This window comes from Pagrus major, chromosome 9 (assembly GCF_040436345.1).
Source record: "Pagrus major chromosome 9, Pma_NU_1.0".
In the NCBI taxonomy this organism is placed as follows: Eukaryota; Metazoa; Chordata; class Actinopteri; order Spariformes; family Sparidae; genus Pagrus; species Pagrus major.
Genome location: NC_133223.1, coordinates 10,806,871 through 10,830,862, shown reverse-complemented (window position 1 = coordinate 10,830,862; position 23,992 = coordinate 10,806,871). Strand labels below are relative to the sequence as shown.

The window sequence follows — 23,992 nt, the reverse complement described above, 5'->3', positions numbered from 1 at the left end:
CTGTAACTATGGATTAAAACTGTTTGAATCACACAAAGTAAATCTAGAATTTATTTGTAGTGAGTATTTACACAGACCAGCTAGATCGATCGGTTGACAGTAAAACTGCAGTAACACAGAAGAAGTGAAGCTGTATATCTTTACACTTTGGTTCTGTAATCATCTCTCAACTCATTTTACTGCTGAGCTATTTGAGGGGTTTGAAAAATCAGACAAATTACTATGACAATGGCCATGCCTGCGTTTCTGTGAGGGTGAACCATATTCAGTCTTTGGGCTGCATTTACGCACCATAGTGTTTTCAAGCTTCCTTGAGTATATTTCATCATTTTACCAGAATCCTAATACATTTAGTGATCCCTCTAAATCCCTCTTAGAGATCTCTTCTAAATCTATCGTCCTCGTCGGGTCAAAATCTTTATATGCCACACACTTTGGTTTATGAGCTGTTACTAACAAGCACTTCTGTGTCTAACTACAGCCCCAAGAGCCACTAGTGTCTGAATTCCACATGTGAAGGAATAGAGTGAAAAGAATCAGGTAAAATTACACATTTCGGTAATGACACAATGTGATGATGATAATGATCTATAAATTAGCTTCCTATTGGAGAAGAGTAGTGAATGTACGAGTGATCTCTGACCTATCCCTTGTCTTGCTTTGTCATGGTGCTGTTTTGAGTCTGCAATCTGACTTTGACGTTCAGCTATTTTGCTAGATGAAGGGTTTTTTTTGCAACATCAGGGCCACCACTTTTTCAGGCAATGCTGGTCTGAACAGTCCTAATTATACTTTATAGCGGAAGATTTAGGCAAAATAATCTACCAAAATAAAAATAAGGTACTTATTATTATTAGAATTCCCATATCAGAATAATATATATGTAATATTTCTGAACTATATAACTGATGCATTAATGTGTACATTGCTTTAATGTGCTGGTGAAAGTGTACTGATTTTAACCAGCCTACTTTATACTGCATACTGCTGGTAGCTTGTGAATTTTCCCCAGGAAGGAAGTCTTATCTTAACCTATAATTCATCATAATTGCTTGTTGGGAATACTTGGTACTCTTTCTGAAATTAAGTGAACATATATATATATAAGTCCATCCAAACTAATATGTCCCTCTGAATTACAGTGAAGTAGCAGCAAAAGTAAAGTGAAGTAAGCCTACAAAATAAATAGTTCAAACTGGTAGGCCTATTTGTATGTTCCAGACTCCAGACACAAAAATCAGATTACAGCCTCACTCACTCCATTCACACTGTGGTGATAACTGAAGAGGAAACACCCCGAACACACACACCCCGAGCACACACACCCCGATCACACACACACACACACAAAGAGAGAGAGAGAGAGAGAGAGAGCCGCGTGCACACCATCGCCCGCCTGGTTTAAGCGGACATTGCGGGGGTGGAGAGGAAACACCGTTACACACACGCGCACGAACACACGCGCGCACGCACGCACGAACATGCACACACACACGCACACGTTCGCACTGAAGGAGGGTCCCCGCGCGCTCAGCTCTCAGTTTCATTGACTTCATCTCAAACTCACATGAACTTCAGTTTTCGCTCATCCTCTCTTCAGTTCCTGTCACTTATTTTTGCTCTCAGATCACCTTCCTGTCACAGAAACACGGACCCGCGTGCGCTGCCTCGAGCGGACGAACAGCCGGTTCACGCACGCGACAGTTAAGCAACAGGAGGTTTCCCGAGCGAGTCACACCGAGAACCAGACGGACACACCGGAGACCCTGGGAACAGACCGCGGCTCTTAGAACTTATATACCCGGTACTGATTCAACATCTACCCGGTTCCGACTGGACCCGCACTCTGACCCGGGACATCTGCTGTGTGAGCGGTACAGTAGCCTTCTCCTCCTCTCAGCTGGCGCTCTTTAGTTACAGGACAGAATATTAATGACTGACAGAGCTGATGAAGAAAGTTTGTAGACATAAAAACCCAAAACAACCTTTTTCTTTTTCTTCAGTGGGACAGTTTCCTGTCTTAAACAAAATGTAGTTGGATTTACAGACTGCTTGTCAGATTGAATAATGTTTTTTGTTCTGATTTTCTAAAGACGGAACCGTTCATTGATTGGGCTCATCAGAATTACAGTACCAACTAGACTGACAGAGCCCAGTGGTTGGTTTTAGCCCGGCTCCCGTCCATGAGTCAAACATCCTCAGATCCTTTTGCTAGGTCAGTAAAAGAAACTAATGTTAAAAATGTTCAGATCCAAGCATCCAATCCCTTAAATCTCACTTTTACTGATCAGAACCAGGCTCTCCTTAAGATGAGATCAGTGACAGGGCCGGACCAAGAAGTTTGGGGGCCCTGGGCAAAACTTGTTCTTCCAACTGTTCCTGATTTCATGTCAAAGTCTGAGATGTTCAGAAGTCTGGTTTAAACTGTAGATAAGAAAGTTGATACCACTTTATGTGTCAGTCATCAAATATTTAGCAACAGACAGGACTATTGTAGCTTAGCTTAGCATGAAAAAGTACGAGCAGGGGGGAACGGCCAGCCAGGTTCTGTCCGAACAAAATCCACCAGATGTTGCAATAGTTCACCGTTTGCTGGAGGTTATGTGTCAGACGGGTGGATTTTGTTACCTCAGAGCCCTCCTGTTTCCGTTTGTATGCTAAGCTAAGCTAACCACCTTCTCATATTTGCTGTACGTACATGATATCAATCTTCTCAACTGTCTTTTGGCAATGAAGCGATTAGTGATTCCATTAAATAGCTCACAATTAAAAATGCCACGTCACTGTCCGTCTGGGCCAGCCTTTCATCATGAGGTTTCATTTTTTATGGATGTACCATTCTATTAAATACACATTTTTCTTGTATTTGTAGGCCATTGTTAAAGTCTTTTCTCCTGCATCTCCATAGGCCTAAAATATTTGGTGTCTGGGAATTTTATGATCTCCACAAGAATCTTAAATAAAGTTATGTAAGTGTAGAATTTGGACAGTTTTACAAAATCAACTTTTTGTGGCTTCTCTGAATTGAAAGTTTGGTCAGATCTCATTTGTATTGATTGCAACAGACTGTTGAAATGAGTCTCTTTGTTGTCTTGTAGTTTGGCCTCCATCATGCGTCCCTCGGTGGGCGGTGTGTGTGTGCGCTGCACCCTGATCTTGGTTCAGGTCCTGGTCCTGGTGCACTGCGCAGCAGGATACAATCTGGATCAGGACCACAGTCTGGAGTTCAGCGGCCCCTCCTCCTCCATGTTTGGATACTCAGTCCTGCTGCATAGCCATGGATCTCACAACTGGTCTGGATCTATTTTGTTCATCTGATATTGATCCATGATTTATTTTCTATTCGACTGATCCCTACAAATACTCGTTACTGCTTCTGTCAATCTGCTATTTAGCCTCCATCGATCCCCTGTTTCTCTTATATTGATCCTCACTTTATCAGCTTTTGATCATCTATTGATCTATTTTTAATTGTCGATCAAGGTAATACTGATCCTCTCTTCTTCTGCTATTGATTCTCTATTGGTTTTCCACAAAACATCTACCTGTTCTCTATTAATTCTGTGTTGATCAACTATTAATGTTTTATTGATCTGCTAATGTTCTGCTGTTGATCCTCTGTTGAACCTGTTTTGACCTACAACTGATTATCTGTTGATCCTTGGTCTTGGCCGTATACTGTACCACACTTTAATTGCTCTGCTTTTGATCCTCTATTGATCTTCTAATCTTCCTATTTTGATTTAATATTGATGTTTCATTGATCTCTTGTTAATCTTCTATTGGTCTTCAGTTGAACCTCTGCTGATATGTTTGTTGTCATCATGCATAGCTTTCAGGATCTCATGTTCTCACAAAGATTTGCGAGTGATGAGCTCACTAATGGAGGAACTACCTTTCAAAGCATTATGGGTGATATTAAAGTTGATGCTGAGTCTCCTCAGTTGTGAACTATGACCTTTAAATGGTTAAAATAAATGACCACTGTCCTTATAGAGCTGCAGCAATCAATAACTTCAGATTAATTTAATTATTATAGTAATACTCTACTAGCTGCCACCTTCATGGTAGAACTGTGTGGTCACATGTGTGTGTGTGTATGTTTACGAATGCTAATTAGCCAGTTCTTGTCAAAGAGAGAAGCTCTTTGATGCTTCACACACAGATGCCATTCAGACACTGATGAGACAAAGACAGATCCTGTCTAACTGTCTCTCTCTCTCAGGTTGGTGGTTGGAGCTCCAGTAGCGAACTCATCCTCCAGTCCGTCGGTTCGATCTCCAGGAGCTGTCTTCCGCTGTGAGATCACCGCTGAGCACCGCCGCTGCCACCACATGCATTCAGGTGTGTTTGTGAATAAGTCCTTTCTCCTCACACCGAATGTACAACCACACATTGTTTGTGCTAGACAGAGAAAGAAATGAAGAGTATTATCAAAGGCATACCTATCCTACAAAGCAGCTAACTGACATAATAAACTACATTATGCATATAATTAGCTGGTCAGGTGTTGCCTTCAACAATAAAATACCTCTTAATTAACTGCGAGGGCTGCATGTGTGAAACAGTGTAAGCTGTTGGATTCATTTGCGTGTGTATGTGTGCAGATGTGCTGAGCTGTGGGAAGACGTGTGAAGCAGACAGCAATCACCAGTGGCTGGGAGTCAGTCTGTCCAGACAACCTGGAGACAATGGAGGACACATCCTGGTAACACACACACTTTCTGTCTTCACTGAAATTTAACACATCACATCAGGGTGACAGAGGGACTAAAGATGAGCTGTGATCGGTCAGCCCGGGCTGCTTGTGTTTCTTCATCCATGTTTATGATGATGATGGCTGATGATGTTGGGACCAGTACCATTTCTGTAATATTACAACACAGCTCAAGTCAGAAGTGAATGATGACGTACTGTTATTTGTGTCAACAAAAAAGGGCAAAGAATATACAAAAAAGTCAAGGCACACACAAGGCATTCCTTTATTAGAGTGGCTACATGATTAAAACAAGTACCTGTAGATTACCACAGGTTATATTTCTACCACGTCTTTTTGCTGTTCTCCAGCAGTGACACAAGACACATGTAGCTCTGACCATGTTTGTCCTGTCGTGTATGAAGGAAGCCGTTATGAAACATGTACGTGACAAAGTAATATAATTGAAAACACAGCGCATGCTGTGAACAGATACTGTAGATGTTAAAGAGTTCCATGAATGAAAGGAGCTTTAAATTTAGGGATTGAGCAAAACTATTTATAGCACCAACTGTGATCATCTCTGTTACACACTGAGGGGAAGACTGCCAACAGGAATACTTGAGGTTTAAAATAAATACACTGCAGGGCTGATAATGTTACACACACACATACACACACACTCACAGAGTCCCTGTCACAGTGACTAGGGTCATGGGAATAACAACACTGTGCTGCTAATGTGTTATTGTCAGTAATGAGACCATGTCACATGTTGTTTGTGTGTGTGTGTGTGTGTGTGTGTGTGTGTGTGTGTGTGTGTGTGTGTGTGTGTTTGCGTGTGTGCATGTGTGTGTTTGTGTGTGTTCAGGCATGTGCTCACCGCTGGAAGAACGTCTTCTACTCACAGAAAGACAGTCAGAATCATAAGCTGCCGAACGGAGTCTGTTATCGCTACGGCAATGACCTGACACACGCCCAACCCATCATCCCCTGCTACAGAGGTACACACACACACACACACACACACACACACACACTGTGTGAAAGAAGCAGCTGTTTGGCCGTAGGAGGCAAACTTTTGGGCTTTATCTTCTTATGTGTTATAAGTTCACCTTGACCTCTCAACATGTCTGTCTGTTGCAGATCATCAGAGGAAGTTTGGTGAGGATTATGGGTCATGTCAGGCTGGTATTTCCAACTTCCTGACTGAGGTCAGTAACACACAGGCAACAATCTTCTTTTAAATCCTGTTTGTATTCACTGTTTCCACCCAGCAGACTGGATGTGATCCATCACTGCTGTCTTATGTATGACTTCAGAAGTACTTTTCTTGTTCCTCCTCATGGTGATGTAATGCATAAATCAATATTGACATTGTATGATAGAAAACAAACACTTCTATCTTATTGTTTAGAAAATCAATGATAAAAACTTATTTTAAAGCAACAAATGTTGCTTCAATAAAGAGCTTCATTAGAGAGATGTAGTTCACATTATGTCATACAGACTCTGATATCTGCCTGTCTCTCTCAGGATTTGATCATCATGGGGGCTCCAGGGACATCTTATTGGACGGGTTCAGTTCTGGTGTTTAACACATCCAGCGGAGGGATGTCAGTGTACCTGGACGACGAAACTGGAGCTGTCAGTTTCGGAAGCTACCTCGGTAACTGATACACCTGTTTCTGTACCAGTACTAATAAAACTGCTGCTACTGCTACTAATATAAAACAGGTTTTTCCATGGTCCCTGGTCGGTCTTCTTTAGCCAAGTCAGCCAGCACGCACACTTTTATGTTCTCTGATTGTGTGGAAATCTGATGTTTTCACATCACAGATGATGAAGAAAGGCATAAAAACGTGAGTCTGAGGCTACAGGTAAAACATACTGCTGTAGGCATATTATTAGTAATTATTCTTATAAGCTGGTGGGAAGTTCTGAAAAATAACTGAAACAATAATAATTTCCGGCCATACACTGGTTTTTCAGTGTAGTGTCTTTCTTTGGCTAATGTGATTCTGAAACAGGTTTTAAATTGCATTTTGTTTGGTATCAAAAAAGTGTTTCAGTGTAACTTGTTGAAATCCTGATTCATGATTCTGCCTTGTATGATGTTCAAGAAATTAGTTTACTGCAGAAGGACAAAAACATTTTGTACATTTCAGACTGAGTTCATGCACTTCGTACACACAACACCATTGCCGCTCAGTATTTGTGCTGTACAGGATGCAGAGCTGAAAGGTGTGATGTTGCTTAGATGCTCAGTTATGATGGAAGTAGAAGCTTTGTCTTCAGTTAGGACGGTGTGTGTGCGCGTGAGAATGTTCTGTACTCACTGGTCAACACAAATTGACAGGAAGTAATGGCTAACATCAGAGACTGGTGTTTGATCTGAACACATTTGAAAGCTGTGGCTGTTGCTGTGTGGCTTTCTTTCACACCCACCCACCCACCCACACACTTGTTGGCTTAGACTGACATTGGTTTCAACCATAACCTCTACATATTCACAACCAGGCACAAGCCTTAACCCTTTTTGGTCACACTGTACAAGTCAACCAATGGTGTAATTCCTACTTTTCTAATCTTATTATATCAGTTTGATGTACTACTTAATAAAATCTCACCAAACAAAACGCAGATGAGATATGACAAAGATGCTGATTCATTCATCTGGGTCGCCTTCAGCTATTTCTGTGTGCTAGCAGCAATTCAGGAATCAGTTCTCCATTTTTTTAAATACCGTCTTCAGTTTCTTGTGACGCATTAGATGAGAAGACTGATACCACTCACCTTTTTTGTTTGAAGCTACACTAAGCAGCATGTTAGCTTAACTTAGCACAAATGTAAACAGCGAGCCTGGCTCTGTCCAAAAGTAACATAGTCCCTGAAATATCCCCTAAAACAAATTGCAGCTATATTTCTATTTTTTTGTGTGGACTTTTTTCTATTCCTCAGTATACATCTGATATTGGATGATGTCTGTTTAATGGAACAACTCATAAACAACTAAAATATGACAGGGACAACTACACATAGCTTTTTGTAGGAGGTCACAATTCAAAAAGTTTGGGACTCATTGGTTCAATCTTTACAGATGTGTTGTATAAAGTAAGAAGAAGAAGTATAAAGTTGTATGAATGGAAATATTCAAAGTACATGGACCTCAGAAGTGTACTTAATTCCAGTACTTGAGTATATGTACCTACTTTTTAACACTGCAAGAATCTGAATATGTGACTTGTGCTCTTGTTCAGGTTACTCTGTCGGAGCAGGTCACTTCCAGAGTTCTACTTCTATGGAGGTGGTGGGTGGAGCTCCGCAATACAACCAGAAGGGCAAGGTAGGACCTGCCTGTGCAGTGTGATTGTGTTTGTGTTTGGACCAGCTAGATACATTTTTGCAACATCATTTAGCTGCATCCTTACTTCCTCCTGATATAAGTGTGAAGACTTAGAGATTCGTGATAAAAGTAAGGTTGTTATTGAGTTTTTGTTCATATGTTGTGTTGTGTTATGTCATTGCTATGGTTGAGGTTAGTGTGTGTGTGTCTCTTTGATGTGCAGGTCTTTATCTTCACTGTAGACAGAAGCATGCTGCGGGTTGTCTCTGAAGTGTCCGGAAAAGAGGTAAGAAGCTACTTAGCATAAGCATCCTCCATTCACAGCAATGAAATACTGAACACTTTGCTTGTGTGTGTGTGTTTGTGTAGCTGGGATCTTACTTCGGCTCTAGTGTGTGTGCTGTGGATCTGAACGCTGATGGCCTGTCAGATCTGCTGGTCGGCGCTCCTATGGCGACAGGCATCGCTAGGGAGGAGGGAAGAGTCCATGTGTACATCAACCAGGGGGAGGTGAGCAAACATAAACACTTAACTGAATATTTTTTAATTGGGATCTGACGGTTCAACAGAATTCAGTACTACATGCTAATATCCTACAGTTCTATGTACTAATTGTCACAGTATACTGTTTCTGCAGTCAACAGACTTTACTAACAGGAAATAACATAAGACTTAACATCGATGCATGTGTCAATCGCACTGAGACTTTAAAATGCTGTCAGCAAAATGTTTTTTCCAAAGATTTAACATTTATTTTTGGTTTTCTGAGTCGTTTCACCGGCATCCACAATTATTTTAATTCCTCCCAGCTGTGAGCAGAGCAGCTCCTCTACAGATGTGAGTTATGAGTCAGTTTGCTGATTTGTACCTTTTTCGATCAGTTCAGTTTAAAGCTTGTATTCACTGACCATGTAGCTCCTTCATTTTTTTTAAGTAAGGAGGTCAGATCACAATGTACGTAAGTGCACTTCAGTAAACACAATACTAAGTGAAGGCATCAGCGTTCATACTGGTTAACAGATAAACATCTCAACAGTCACTTCTGTGTGACAGTTATATTATGATTGTGTGGTTTTCACAGTTTTAATAAGCTTTTAATAAGGAAGTGATGTGCTATGTGTCACTGAGCGTACACCAGAGCTGGTCAGTGAGTGGAGCGACACTACTAAAAGCTACTGAAATAAATGCCATTTCCATCACATTTACTTGACGCTCATCTTGTTGCATTCTCTTCTTCTGTGATTGTTTCATGGCACCTGACTATTTACAGTCTACACCTGAGTGAAGGATCAGTGCCACCAACTGATTATCTTGATTCACCTTACTCTGAATATTTGCACAACAGTAGTGGAAAGAAATGTATAGTATGTCAGATTTTCTGGAAAGTCTGTCAAAATTTGCTCTACATTTGTTTGGAAACTATTCCAGGACAAAAATGTTCAACAAAGGGTTTTTAGTATGAATACTGACTTATATGAGTGTTTTTTTAGCTGTTTCAGATCCCTGAAACTAAAGCAGCTAAATAGAAGTTTTTTTATTATTACACCCATGCTTTCCCTGTGGTGACTTAACAACCTGTCTTCTGTGAAGAAAACCTTGTGGGATACAGTACGGTTTGCCTGTTTCTTCACAAACTGTCTCTGTCTTAGGCAAATCTGTTGGAGGCAGAGTTTCAGCTGAGTGGCAGGGACGCCTACGCCGCCCGGTTTGGAGAGACCATCGCTGACCTGGGAGACCTGGACGATGACGGTTACCCTGGTAATGACCACACCATCATGGCCTGACCTATCAGCTTTTATTCTGGTGAAACCATTTCAAGTACACACAGTACTACTAACACTACTGCTACTAATGCCATTGCAAATACTTCCACTTTTGTTGATAGTGCAGCAATACACCTTATACTGTCTGATACTGTACTAATGGAAATGCAACTGACGCTGCTTATGACACCATACAACTACTGTTGATACTGCTAATACCACAACAAACACCATAATTAGTACTACTGCAACACTGCTCCTACAGTACTTCTTCTAATACTACTAATAAATACTACTGCTACTACTGCAAAATACCATTTGTTCCTTCTGATATTACTTATAAATACTTCCACCACGACTAACAGCAACTAATATTACTGCTGCTAATGCCACTGCTAGTACTATAACCATTACTACTGCGACTAGTACCATAATCTTTTATTACTTCTTCTGATTCTACTCATCTTTCTCATACTAATAATAACTGCTACAACTCTGAATACTACACTGCCAATGCTACAAATGCTACTACTGCTTTTGATACTGCTAACAACTACAGCTACTGCTCCACTGGAGCTCAAGGGCACCTCAGCAGTGGTAATTAAAGAGCACTAAATGTTGCTCTGTGGCTTTCTGCCCAGATCTGCTGCCTCACAAATTAGCCTACAATACTACTAATACTACAACAATACTTTGATGACTGCTACCCCACTAAACCAAAAACACACACTTTACCCAGGGGGCAAAACCCACCCACCACCAACACCACCACCACCACCTCTGACAAGAACAACAGTAACTGCCACTTCCTGATAAGAGTGAACATCGCTTTAACACAACGCCCTCACACATGCAGACCCCTCACCATATGAGTGTGTGTGTCCGTGAGAAGGGTGGAGTGTGTTATTAAGTTCATTAAAACTGTAATGACAAACTGTTGCTGCTCTGCAACTGAACCTGCCTTCTAATCAGGCACGGCTACATAAAAGGCTGCGTGTGTGTGTGTTCTTGTGTGTGTTCCAGTGTGGCTTTCAGACCCTTTGCATCTTCAAAGGACTCAGGTTAAATATTAAGGGACCATGCTGGTATTTTCTCATGTTTATGTACTGGTCCTGACTACTTTCATCCTGCTGAACATTTTCCTACCGGGCCTCCGCCGGGACTACTGAGGTTATACATGCTATCCTACACATCCGTTACACCCCTCAATTAATGACTGATTAATCTATAACAATTTGCAGCAAGTTTCAGGTCTCTGAAAGTTTCATAGAAAAAATACATAAGACGGTGGCTGTCTGCAAGGAAGGAAACCAATTTGTTGGTTAAAGGTTGAGGTTAGGCTGAAAGGTTAGTAACAGAGGCAGCAAGTGTCCTCACAGAAACAGTCATATAAACCTCTGTATTTGTGTGTGTGTGTGTGTGTGTAGATGTGGCAATTGGTGCCCCACAGGAAGACGACCTTAAAGGAGCCGTTTACATTTACAATGGCAGGAGGGATGGCATCTCACCAACTCCGTCTCAGGTACTACACTGATACAGATATAAGAATAAGAATATGGTTAATTTTGTGGTTCGATCACTTTTCATGATACTTACATTGGATTATAAATGGTAGCTTAAACATTTGCGAGGAGATACATGCAGGTTTGTTCTGTGATATCCAACATGGTGTGTGTGTGTGTCTTCAGAGGATAACTGGATCCACGCTGGGTCGTGACCTCAGGATGTTCGGCCAGTCGCTGAGCTCTGGCATTGACATAGATCATAACGGCTACATGGGTAACCTGAACTGTCACAACCATATACAAACAAACATGTTGCCATTTTGTCAATTTCTGCTCTCACCTGATCTGCTTTAAACCCAGTTAAACTCTCTCTGTCTCTGCAGATGTGGCTGTTGGTGCATTCCTCTCAGACTCGGCTGTTGTTCTCAGGTAAAACCACACTGGACCTAGAATATTCCAGTTGTAGTTTTTTCTCCTTTTATAGAGGAGTACAGCTTCCTTATTTTAGCTGATTTGGAGGGAAATTATACCACAGGTGAATCAGGACGTGCCACAATAGGACAACCAAAAGTCTCTAAACATCTGATGAGAATATTGTGTTTGCAAATTTGTTGTTTTGAGGAATAAGATTTCCTAAAAGCAGATTAATGATTGTAAATAATAAAATACATCTACTGTCTTAAATTCAGACATAGAAATTGGCAGCAGGGAATCATATGACTGTTTGATTGTTTGACATTTCAGTCCAGTCAGCATGTTGTAATAGTTTCTCTGAATGTGTCCTTTGTGTAGGACCCGACCAGTGATTCAGGTGAAGGCGTCTCTGGCCTTGCCTGAGCAGATTGACCCGCAGATGGCGCTTTGTCGAGACCACAAAAATCCAGCTGTCTGCTTCAATGTTACTGTCTGCTTCAGTGTCAAGTCCAGACATTTCAAAGGAGCTATAGGTACTGTAAACTAAACTGTTGTGTACATAATGCTATTTTTTCCTGATTTTAGACACAACCTTCTATTGGTTTGACCCAACTGACCACTGTCCAAGTCCTGCACACCTTCATTACTTGTGTTACTTGCGTGTCCAGCTTTGTAATTCTAACACATATGCAGATTAGAACGTTAACAGTTGTAGGATTGTTGTTATATATTGAAACAACGGGTCCTTCATTTGGACAAAAGCTGGACTTTGCTGAAATGACAACTGTCACTGTCAGAATGTAGCTAGATGATTTTGTGCTTAAAGACTGAGGTTAAGCTCACATATACCAGGCAAAAAGTCAGCATCCTCACCAGTTGATGATCTATGTAGACAGAAAAGCGAGAAAAGCAATTGGTTCTTGTATTGCAGAGTAGAGCTAGATAGTCCTATCATTATAAGAACAGGACAGTACAGCCACTGCTTAAATATGTGGAGAGATTCAAAGCTTGTCAGGCTGCTGTGCCCAGTTATGGTTGCAAAGCTATGAGTAGTCAGTTATATGAGTGTGGAACTTATCTACTGATATTTAGGATTTTTCCTCTCTTCTCCTCCTCAGATCTTCAATATAATCTGACCGCTGACCTCCTCCATAAGCCATCCTTCCCTCATCGTTTCTATTTCCACGGTAACGGGTCATCCAATAGCACACGGGGGCGTGTGAGAACACGACACGGCCAGCTCGCTTGTACAACACATGTGGCCTACCAAAGGGTAACACACTCACACACGTACAAAAACATACAGTGATTAAGTTTAATATGAGTGTCATGACTTGTTACTAATGGATTGGAAAACTAATTGGATTTGCTGTGGTGATGCTGACAATGTTTATTCCTCCTGTGTATCTGTTTCTTCCTCTTACAGAAAGATGTGAGGGACATTTTCACTCCGGTCCAGTTTGAGGTTTCCTATAGTCACAGAGAAACACACACCCAAAGAGGCTCTTCCAAAACCTTCCCTCCATTAAAACCCATTCTGCAGCAGAGTGCAGGACACCAGAACACCATCACCAACCAGGTACAGTACTGTCCATCGGTTACACAAGCTAGTTACCAACTAGTGCTAACAACAACCACTTACTAGCTGACGCTAAAACCAACTAGGTACAGGCCAGTGATAACATCACCTAGGTACCAGTGCTAACATCAACAAGGTATCAGCGAGCTCCGACACCAACTAAATACAGACTTGGGCCGACAATAACGAGGTACCAGCTAGTGCTAACACCAACTAGGTAGGAGCGAGTGTTAAAACTAAATGCTGACTATGCCAACAGCTTGTAGGAACCAGTTATTATTGCTACCAGGTTCTGGTTAGTGCCATCAAGCACCAACTAGCCTACCAGTTAGTGCTAAAACTAACAAGGTACCAACGCTAACACCAACCAGGTAGTGGCTAGAGCCAAGCCCCCAGGAAGAGTGCCAGGTTTTGAAGCCAACTTTCATAGTGGCCGAACTGTGTAATTACATCATCACTGTGGCCCAAACAGATTTTTTCCCATAAGCTTGTGAAAGAAGCATCTGTAAAATGGCTGATCTCCAGTGTGCACGCTCTGTGGGCCACACAACATGAAAGATCTGGCTATTTTCAAACGGGAAGTCAAGCTTTTTTGGCTTCAAAACGCCACTGAGCAGCTTTCAGAAGAATAAATGGGGCTCCGCCTTCAACGCTGTGTCCAGATTTAATGTAACTTGGCGAGAGCCACGAAATCATAACTGATTGATGACTCTTCATCTCAAAGCCTCTGTTACAGATCATTTCCAATATTAACTAGAAGGACAAAAAATTTTAACAGAACCATAGAACAATACGGTACTCAGCTAGCAGTTATCAAAAGGAGTTACTGAAGTAACAAAAGTAAAAAGCTCTTGCTGTCTTGCTCTGCACTGGATTTTTGGGCAAGGGGTAGAGTCTGGGGGAAGTTTATTAATGGCAAATAGCAATTAGCAAATACCTAACATTACTTACCTCCTTTATTACTCCAAATATTGACCTTTAATAGGAACACCATGTACTGAATTCAGTTTAATTAATTTAAATTAAATTAGCTTAATTAACTAGACATTAATAGTAGTTTACATGCAACTTTGAGGTTCGCTTATATAAAATTAACAGTATATGTACTACTACTTCTATTAAGTCTCTGTGTGCTGTGCTGTGGTTGGTAAGTGTCAAGATTACTGTTGAAAAAAAACAAAAAACTAACCCATCGGTTTCCTGTTGGAGCAGTCTCAGAGTCAGATCTGTCTGTCCATCACAAAACTTAGCTGTCTTCAAGGGAAGGAAACAACTAATCTGATGTCAGCTCCACCACACACACACTCATAATGACTTCCTGCTAATCCAGATGTGTTTACGGCTGCAGCACATCATCTGCAGCACATTAACGAACATCAGTCAGCTCGTTCTGTGTCCACACCATGTCCCACTGACTCCTACAAACAGACCAGGAAGAGTTAACATGTAGGAATTTACAGCTGGAGTTAGTCAACAGGACATTAGTCATCATCTGTGAGAGAGGGGTCAGAGGTCACATTAGTCATCTGTTACGTCCATCGCTCCATTCATCATTATTATCATTATTATTACTGATGTCATCAATTAACTCTGAGCCTCTTTCACTCCGTCAGACTTGGTTTGCTCGATCCTGTTCTCTGGTGAACTGTTCGACCAACATGCAGCTGTCGGCTGAACTAGTGCTACCACAGTAAGAGCACAGACACGCACACACACACACACACCTACACACACAGAGTTATCACATGGAACAAGACAGAGGGAGAAAGAAACAACATCAGCTTTGAATTCACCAGGATCAGCGCCTGTTGTATTTTATTTATCCAGTTTTAACATTTAAGTCACACACCGGTCATAGTAATGATGAGTCCTCTTCTGTTGTGTTGAACAGTGTCTACAAGATAACCCAAGACTAGCCTTTCAGTTCCCTCTAAAAACAACATACAACATGAGGCCAACACATGATCCTAATTAGCTGCTGGCAAATTGGGGAGGATTTATTTAGAACATCAGTCGGCAGCAGGGCTTTGATCTCGGTTCGAGCTGGACCATGCTGTTGTTATGCTCTCACGGGCTGGAAGATATTGCATGAAAATTTGTGCTTTAATTCTTATTAACTTAAGAACGCAAACTGTCCTTTTTACATTTCTGTTGATATAATGTATTGATTATTAAGTGTCGGAGGTGCTGGTAGATGTATAATGACAGTAATGGATTTCCACTGTCCATAATAGATCTGTATGTTTAAAGTGGTCATATCTGTTGAGCTGTGACTTCTCTACTGACAACTAAAGTTTATTTTAATCTTTCTCTAATATAATCTAATCTCTAACAATCATGTGTTGTTCACGCATTTAGGTATGTTAGCCCATTTTGCAGTGCTTATTTTTAGAAGTGGACTCCCTCCTCCCAAAACATTATGACTGGTATATGACTGGTTACAAATACTCGTCATGCAATGTAACTTGTTTCTGTGGCGTTAACATCATTGTTATTGCCCAGTACTTGTATTCGTTGTTGTCATTTGTGATAGTCATAATATCTTTATTTTGATGTTGGTTGTGATTGTAACATCAGTGTTTTTTTACATCATCAGTCAGCAGCAATACTTTGCTCTTGGCTCTGGGCAGACCATCATGTTGAAAACCTTGTTACTGAACTCTGGAGACGACGCCTTCTTGCCGCGACTGACGCTGCGTTTCCCCAGCAACATCCAGTACATTAAAGTGCTGCAGAATGTGAGTTAACATCATGTTGATTGGGCAGCTTGATGACATGGCTGGTTGGTTCTCTCACTTCTCCTGACTTTCTAATTCTCCCTGACACAGTGAAAAGTGATCTGCTGTCAAAATTGCTGTTTCACCAACTGAAAGCTTTTTATGTGAAGCAGTAAATGTTGGGTTAGCATTCGCAGTAACTTTATCCAGCTTTGTGGCTATAAGAGATTGAACCCTGAACAGCAAGGCTGATAGCAGTGAGATGATGTTAACTGAATTACATGCTGCATTATTCCCTATGAATTCCTCATCTGTTTGAAGGCAATCTGAATCCAGCACAAGGCCCTAAATAGCATCAGAAACAACTTCAACAACACCAATAACTCATTCAGCAAAGTAACTGTAAGTGTCTGTGTGTGCAGCAGGACAACGTGGTCAGTTGTGATGTCACGCAGGACGTCAATAGTACAATGGTGGGAGTTGACTGCAGTGTCACCAGCCTCCTCCTTGCAGCAAACGCCCAGGTAAGCCTCAGTCAATCACACACTGTTACTAAAATTGAAAAAGACTAAGGGTCTAGAGTCGTGGTAGCAGCTCTGTGTGCTGAGGTTAGGGACAGCAATGCTTTTAGCTAAATGCTAAGATCAGTCGGAGCAGATGATGTTTATTATGGTTGCCATCTTAGTTTAATGTGTTAGAATGCTAAAATTAGCCAATTAGCACAAAACACAGTACAGGTGATGCAGATGGGAATGTCATAAGTTACGCAGGTACAGATACAGTATATGGTCATAAATTAAAATATGATACAGTATGAATATGAAACAAACATGTTCATATCCTGACATGGATGTCTGAATAGCCATGCAATTTGATTCATTAAGAAGTTGTTGAGACACTCTTGGTGGTGCTAGAGGAAAAGTCAGGGGATCACCAAAACCATTAGGACTCATGGTATTTGAACCATAAATGCTTGTAGTCCAGAGGTCCAAGACGAGATCCAGCGCGTCTGTACTTTTTTTTTCACTCCTGCTTTTGTCTCGTCAGCAGATTCATTGCTGTATTTCTTCCGTCTTAGTTGCTTTAAAGTAAATGTTGCGAAATACAATGTTGAAATCTGAGTTCCCCTCTGAAAAAGACAGAGCAGCAGTGTTAAGGTGGAATTTTGTTTCAACATGTAAAAGGTTATAGTTAAATATGCACAATTGAACACAATTCAATAAAGAGGAGAAAAAAAAGTAAAGGAATAAAGATCCAAAAGTGTCTACAGAAGAGGAGGAAACTGTAAAGAGGAGGGAAAAAAATCCAACTGATCATCCTGCAGCAATCAGTCATCATAACCGATGTATAAGGAAACTGATAACTATCTGAAGTCACTCATTTATTTCCTATTTCTTGTAGTTGAATATCAGCTTCCTATTGGACGTTAGTCAGAACAGCACACCTGGTGATATCATCATTCACGTCAACACCAGCAGGTAAGGACCCACTGTCATCTCCAGAGGAGAAGAAAGTCCTTTACATAAGTTACAATTTCAAGAATATTTCATCCACAGTGCAACATTATTGTTGTATCAGGATTTAAGAGGTTATGAGCACAAAAGCTATTAGTGTGATAAATGATTTAATAAATGGAACATACAAACCTACAAAGCCACAATATAAAGTGGACTAAAGTTTTAACAATAAATTTAAGATCAGCTTTCTGGCTTTGCAATGATTCAATCCATCTGTGAGTTAAAGATGAGACGTTTGCAGGTTAAATATTTGGTAATGTATTAAATCCATGTTGTCCTCAGTGATAACTATGAGAGGGAGGAGTATCTCCGTGACAACTCCATCAGCCTTCGTCTTCCTCTCAAGTATGGAGTCAACGTCAATGTCCACGGGTGAGTCTGCATATCTTGGTATTACTTTCTTTCAAAGTTAATTTTAAGTAGGGATCCACAAGGTGAGAACTATACCAGCCAGATTAACTTCAAAAGTGTATTTGTGTGTATTAGTTGTCTATCTATCTGAACAGTTTATATACTAAGCAGAACTGTTGGATAATGTGCTTTGCTGTAACAGTCTTCGATAGCTGGAGTCAAAGCTAAGTGCACCAAGATAGACATCATTGTTACCATGACAGTGCCTGTAGCCCCAGGTAAATAATCACCAGCCGCCACTGATGTCTGTCTGTCCGCCTGCAGTTTTGTGACTCCCACCTCATTTGTGTTTGGAGATGAAGACTTGACTCCAGTTGACTGCTACTCTGAAATATTCAACTACACGTACAAGGTAAACATCACTCTGGTTCAGAAGTTGACTGACTAGCGGTAGCATATCCCTGTCTGGATATTGTGTTCGCAGTAAATTTCCACAAACAGTCCGTTTTGTCTGTCTGAACACACATTTCCACTGCCATACTGTACACCCAGTAATAGGTCAGCAGTTCTCTGTAGCTGCCTTAAACAGTCTGACAAGGCTCTGAGTACACTTCCTGAGCTGTCTGATGCTTTGCCATAACGTCTGAGGACAACTAAAAGTGCTTCTGCACTCTCTGTAAAGTCACGTCTTTGCTTCTTGTGGCAGCCTGAACAGAAACTCAGCATCTAAGTGATGAATCCAAGTGGCAAAAAGTATATTCTAATCTTATATACATCTGTTGTTTTGTCTGTCTGCAGGTGTTAAACTCTGGTCCCAGCAAGTCTCTTAATACTGTGGTTGACATTACTCTACCAAAGATCCTGACACCTTACAAACACAGACTGCTGCAGGTGGTCGACTGGCAGGTATGTCCAGTACTAGTAGCAGCAGTAGCACGAGCAGTAGTGTAACCAATTTGGTTAAAGAGGGCTGGAGCCATAAGTGAACAGCTGTGATAGGCTGAGACACCCTGAATACTTCTAATTAAGCTTTAAATGTCACCTAATTGAACAATTATTCTGAAAATCTTTTCACTTCTCCACATTTTTGGCTTCAACAATCAGCCTTGGTAAATGCTGACTGAGTAACAGAAGGAGCTGAGGTTGAACTAATATTATAATTTAATAAATATAATTTAATTATAATATAATAAGTAGCAGTAGAAGTGTAGTGGTAGTTGTGGTGATAGCAGTAGTCATGTTTGTAGTGGTATTCATAGCCAGGGTAAGTTACAAACATCAGCAGTAGTATCAACAGTGTGTATATAAAATGAATGTACTATTTCTTTCTTTCTCTTTGCAGTCGTCTCACGGTGTGTGTTCAATCAGTGACACAACTGTTTCAGTCATTGAGGACTGTGATGTCCCTGAAGCTTCCTTCATCAAACAGCTCGTCTTCTTCTTCTCCTCCACCTCCACCCGCAGAATGGTATACACTGGCGCACACACACACAGACACACACACACACACACACACACACACACACACACACACACACACACACACACACACACACACACACACACCAGCATCCTCATATGTGACTAGTAGTAGTACATACTAGTAATCTCACAATGTCACTGCTTATGTGTCAGTAATATTATAGTATAATGTTTACCATGTTAACCTTTACTAATGAGCAGTAAACACAAATTACAGCAATGGCTGATGGTACTGTTCGTTTTGTTGATATTTGATCATAAACCAAAGTATTGGACAAATTAACAATTTTGACCTTATAATAGCGCGGGAGGAAATATGAGGGAATCACCGAAGTTATTACAGTCTGTTCTGAGGACAGACTGATATAATATATCAATCAAATTCCAAAGCAATCCATCCAGTTATTGTGATATTTTACTCCAAACCACATGCCAAATTCATGGTACAGGAAAAGGCAAGGGGTCATTCAGTGCCCATGAAAAATGTTCTGTGCCAATTCATCTATTAGGTGTTGAGAAATTTGAGTCTGGACCAAACTGGTCAACAGACCAACAAAAATAGTGTTGCCAACACCTCGACTACATACTGACCTACAATGTATGAACTTCCATGTTTTTCTGTGTGTGTGTGTGCAGTTTTGTGGCCGAGGTGATGAGCTGTGTGAGCGGCTGGTGTGTCATCTCGGTAACCTGGAGGTGGGGAGAGAGGCCAGTATCCAGCTGGAGATCAGACTGAACCCTGCTGTACTACTGCAAGCTCCGGTAACACACACACACACACACACACACACACACACACACACACACACACACACACACACACACACACACACACACACACACACTGATCACATCTCCAGATCATATACAGTAATTACAAGCGATCTAAAACACATTTCTGCTGGCATTAGGATAAAGTAGTAATGTAATGTAATGTGTTAATAACTGGACAATGGAAGAGTTGTGTTTATTCTCTCAGTCCTCTGCACATGTTTTTCTCCTGAAATGTAACCATGCTGCCTTACATTAAGAAAAACAGATAAAAACACCTGATGTCTGTCTGCGTCTCTGTCTCAGGGTCGTCATGGTATCATGAGGATGGAGAGTACTGCGACGCTGTCCAATCCCAAGGAAGATCCTCACACCATCCTCGTCCATGGACAACCTGTAGCACAGGTAAAACACTTCACCAGCAGTCACAACCAAGAACCAACAACACTGTAGAGTCAAACCAGACCAAATCTGGAATGAGCTCATCAAAGGTTCAACCCGGAGTTTCTACTACAGTACACATCACAGTAGTGCACTATCAAAGCCACGTGGGACTTGAAGTTGCTGAATGTTAACAGACTAATCCTGCTCTAATGTAATGTGTATTCAAGGTGTTGCTTATAATCACATATTGTATGTCTCACATCTCCAGGTTGTGGTGGAAGCTCTTTTTACCCAGAAACCCTCAACAATAGTGAAGGTCTTCATCATCGTTGTCAGTTTAGTCTTGGGTCTGCTGATCCTGGCTGCTCTCATCTGGTGTCTGTGGAAGGTAAATATTCATTTTATAACATGATGATACTGTTGAAGAATAAACTTGTAAATGCTGTCTGAGGGACAGATTTTCTACAGATTTCAAGCCATTAAAACTCTCTCACTTCTGCTGCAATATAATTAACTAAGAATTACAGCATATCACTAAACAAGTAGTATTGTTAAAGTGTAACATATCACAGTATACAGTACTAATAAACCTTGGTATATAACAATATAATGGAACTAACAAACCTGGAACTGTGCATTACAATATAATGCTCTGATAAACCGGAGGATATCACTATACCTGGTATTGATAAACTGTAGGAAATTGTAATTAAATTAATAAAATGTACAGATAAACTGCACTGCATCTAAAGATACTCATAATAAACTGCTGTATATCTCAACATAATGGTTAGCATATGTTGAAATAACAGTTAACCACTAATTAAGCACAGTAAACAAAGTATATTGCTTCATACTCCACTGATAAAGCACCGTGATATGACAATATAACGGATGTTGCAGCAACTTTAACTTAATTTTTTGTCGTAATGTCTCTGTCTACTTGTGTCCCTCAGGCTGGTTTCTTTAAGAGGGAGTTCCAGAAGAATAAGGAGGAAGAGGAGTTCAAGAGAGACAGCTGGGACTACGTTCCTAAGCTCGACAAAAGAGAGAGCACTTCCTAACCTCGACTGTCACCTCTGGCCATGACCTGTGACCTCTGACCATAGGATTGAGTTCACATCGTGACTGTGCAACAGTTTTTAATGAGACATATGAGCTGATGGACGGATGGATTGCTGTGTATGATTTGTCCAAATCAGTAGAAAGTCATCAGCCAATGAAATCCGTCCGGACTGGTTCAGATGGTCTGAAGCCACACGCGTAACAACTCAGCAAGACAGACCTGTCTTGAGTGTGTGATAAAATGTCTCACGTGAACGCCCCCGAACACCTGAACCTTCATGCTTTTTAAACTATTTAGCCTGATGTGCCTTCACAAATACAGACAAGTTCAAAGACTTGAAAAAGACAACAGCAACGGATGAACGGGCGAAGGATTAATAAAAAGGAAACCTGAAACAATCAAATCTGGACAAATTATAAGTCTTCAGGGCTGCCTGGGATGTTGCATCACATGTGACACTGTTGTTGTCCGTTTTGACTCTTTTAAGAGGAAATACACCAAAGGAAGTGACTTTCTGGCGACCTTTGATCTCAGGGGATGGAAACCTGGCCTCTGATTGGCTCATAACTCTCTGTGTGCATTATCTTTTTATATTTCTGTTTACCTGCTGACCAAACACTTTATGCACTGGTGACACAGGGAGCAGACTCAGTGAGTGTGTAGCACCATTTGACGCCCGTAGCACACACCAGATGATTTCCAGACAGAGGAAGTCAAGTGTTGAAGCTGGGATGTGCCGATACAGGGAGGCTTCTGTGGGTCGATGCAGACGGATGCTGGCAACAATCAGCACTGGTGTTTTAATGAACACCATGACTGTTGTTTCCACTCTTGGACTTGTTATTTTGAGATTTTGTCCCTCTAAAGGCCCAGTCACACCAGCATTTCTTGGCACAATCACTTCAATGCATGGATTTGCTCATCAGGGTGAAGTAAATCTGCGCAAATGTTTTGCGTTGAACTAAATTTAGAAATGTGAATCTGACCAACAGCGAGCTGTCTTAACACTGTCAGAGTACAAACTGCTCCACAAAAGAGGGAAGGTTTTCAGAGAGTGAGTTGTGAGACAGTAGTCAATAGTACAAATACGTCTTTTGTCTCATTAGCGAACCATCAGAGACAGTAACTGACTGTGAGCTGAAATTCTGTATTGAAATGGAGGATGTACAATCCTGACAACGAAATGCCCGGGGGCAGAAACACTTTCAAATACAAAGAAGCTTGGAGAGCTGTTTTGACTGTGTGTTAGTGGTTTGCACACTGGTTGTTCTCCAGCTAGCCGGGTGCTTTCCACTTGGCTTACGCGGCTCTTACAACCCTCACTTGCATCTTAACTCTCCCAGCTGGAGGTGAGATATAGAGACACAAGGAAGGAGGAATTGTACAGTATATACCAAATGGAAAATCCTCGCTAACTCAGGTGCCATTTTGAAGAGACGGCAAATCCTCCCAACGCACAGCATCAACTGTAAAATGTTGAGAAATAATTCAAAAACAGCAACAGTTTAAACGAAGAAGCCCCTGGTGCCTGATGACTGCTGCGTCGGTCTGACGTCTTTTTCAGCCTCAAGGTGAAATTATTGGACTGATAATAATAACTGGGACTGTACAGCTGTATTGCTAGCGTATATTATTCCTAAATGAGCAACGATGCACTTGGAAAATAAGAAAACAAGAAGGAAAGTGTTTTGGCTTGTTAAGAAAACAGTTTTAATGATTCAGATTCTCCACACGTAATATTTTTTATTTTATAAATCAACATTAATAATAGAGCCACTGTTGATGCCGCCATCACTGTTTACACAGGCGTTATACCAAATCTGTTTTACAAATCATCCAATATTTCTGTCTTCACTACAGCACAGACCAGTGAGTAAAGTGATTCACATTAAAGGGCTGTTGCTGTCCTGTGCTGTGTCGAGGACACATTTAAGGGATAGAAACTTGATAATGGCAGACTTTGATCGATGTCTGAGTCGCAGACCAGAGGATGGGAGAAAGTATAATTATCAGAATGGACAGTACAGACTCTGTCAGAAAGCTTCTGGAGCTAAATATTATAAAGATGTACGGATGAATTTTGCTGTGCCAATATCTGTGACTGGGTCTGACTTCACAACTATTCAGTTTTTCTGATCTGTTGCCTGCTTGTGAAGTCTGCTGTGCAGCTGTTAACCACTCCTGTTAGGAAACAGTACATGGACATGTTTTAATGTGTGCAGGAAAAATGTAAAATAATATACAGTCTGGCATGACCGCCTGTAGGTGTCACAGAAAGAGAAAAAAAGAGAGCTTCTTTCCCACTGTCCTCGTAGGAACAAATATCACGTGATATCAAGTCAGGCTTGATTGTTTTTTGTTGTTTAGACATCAATGAAATGTTTTTATCAACTTGGTAACA

General features: G+C 41.0%; 1 protein-coding gene across 1 annotated transcript; it reads left to right on the top strand.

The window, feature by feature from the left end:
* Positions 1-1,608: 1,608 nt before the first annotated feature.
* Positions 1,609-23,985, top strand: itga4 (integrin alpha 4). Its single transcript, XM_073473807.1, has 29 exons — positions 1,609-1,874; positions 3,099-3,293; positions 4,226-4,344; positions 4,608-4,708; positions 5,568-5,700; positions 5,843-5,910; positions 6,233-6,365; positions 7,957-8,042; positions 8,266-8,328; positions 8,412-8,552; positions 9,692-9,800; positions 11,233-11,327; positions 11,494-11,584; positions 11,694-11,739; positions 12,103-12,257; positions 12,843-12,997; positions 13,151-13,303; positions 14,917-14,993; positions 15,900-16,041; positions 16,443-16,544; positions 17,422-17,498; positions 17,820-17,909; positions 18,213-18,300; positions 18,687-18,794; positions 19,231-19,356; positions 20,007-20,132; positions 20,448-20,546; positions 20,794-20,913; positions 21,482-23,985. Exons 2-29 carry the CDS (start codon positions 3,112-3,114, stop codon positions 21,587-21,589), a joined length of 3,093 nt encoding a protein of 1,030 aa, XP_073329908.1. The 5' UTR covers positions 1,609-1,874; positions 3,099-3,111; the 3' UTR covers positions 21,590-23,985.
* The last annotated feature ends 7 nt before the right edge of the window (positions 23,986-23,992 follow it).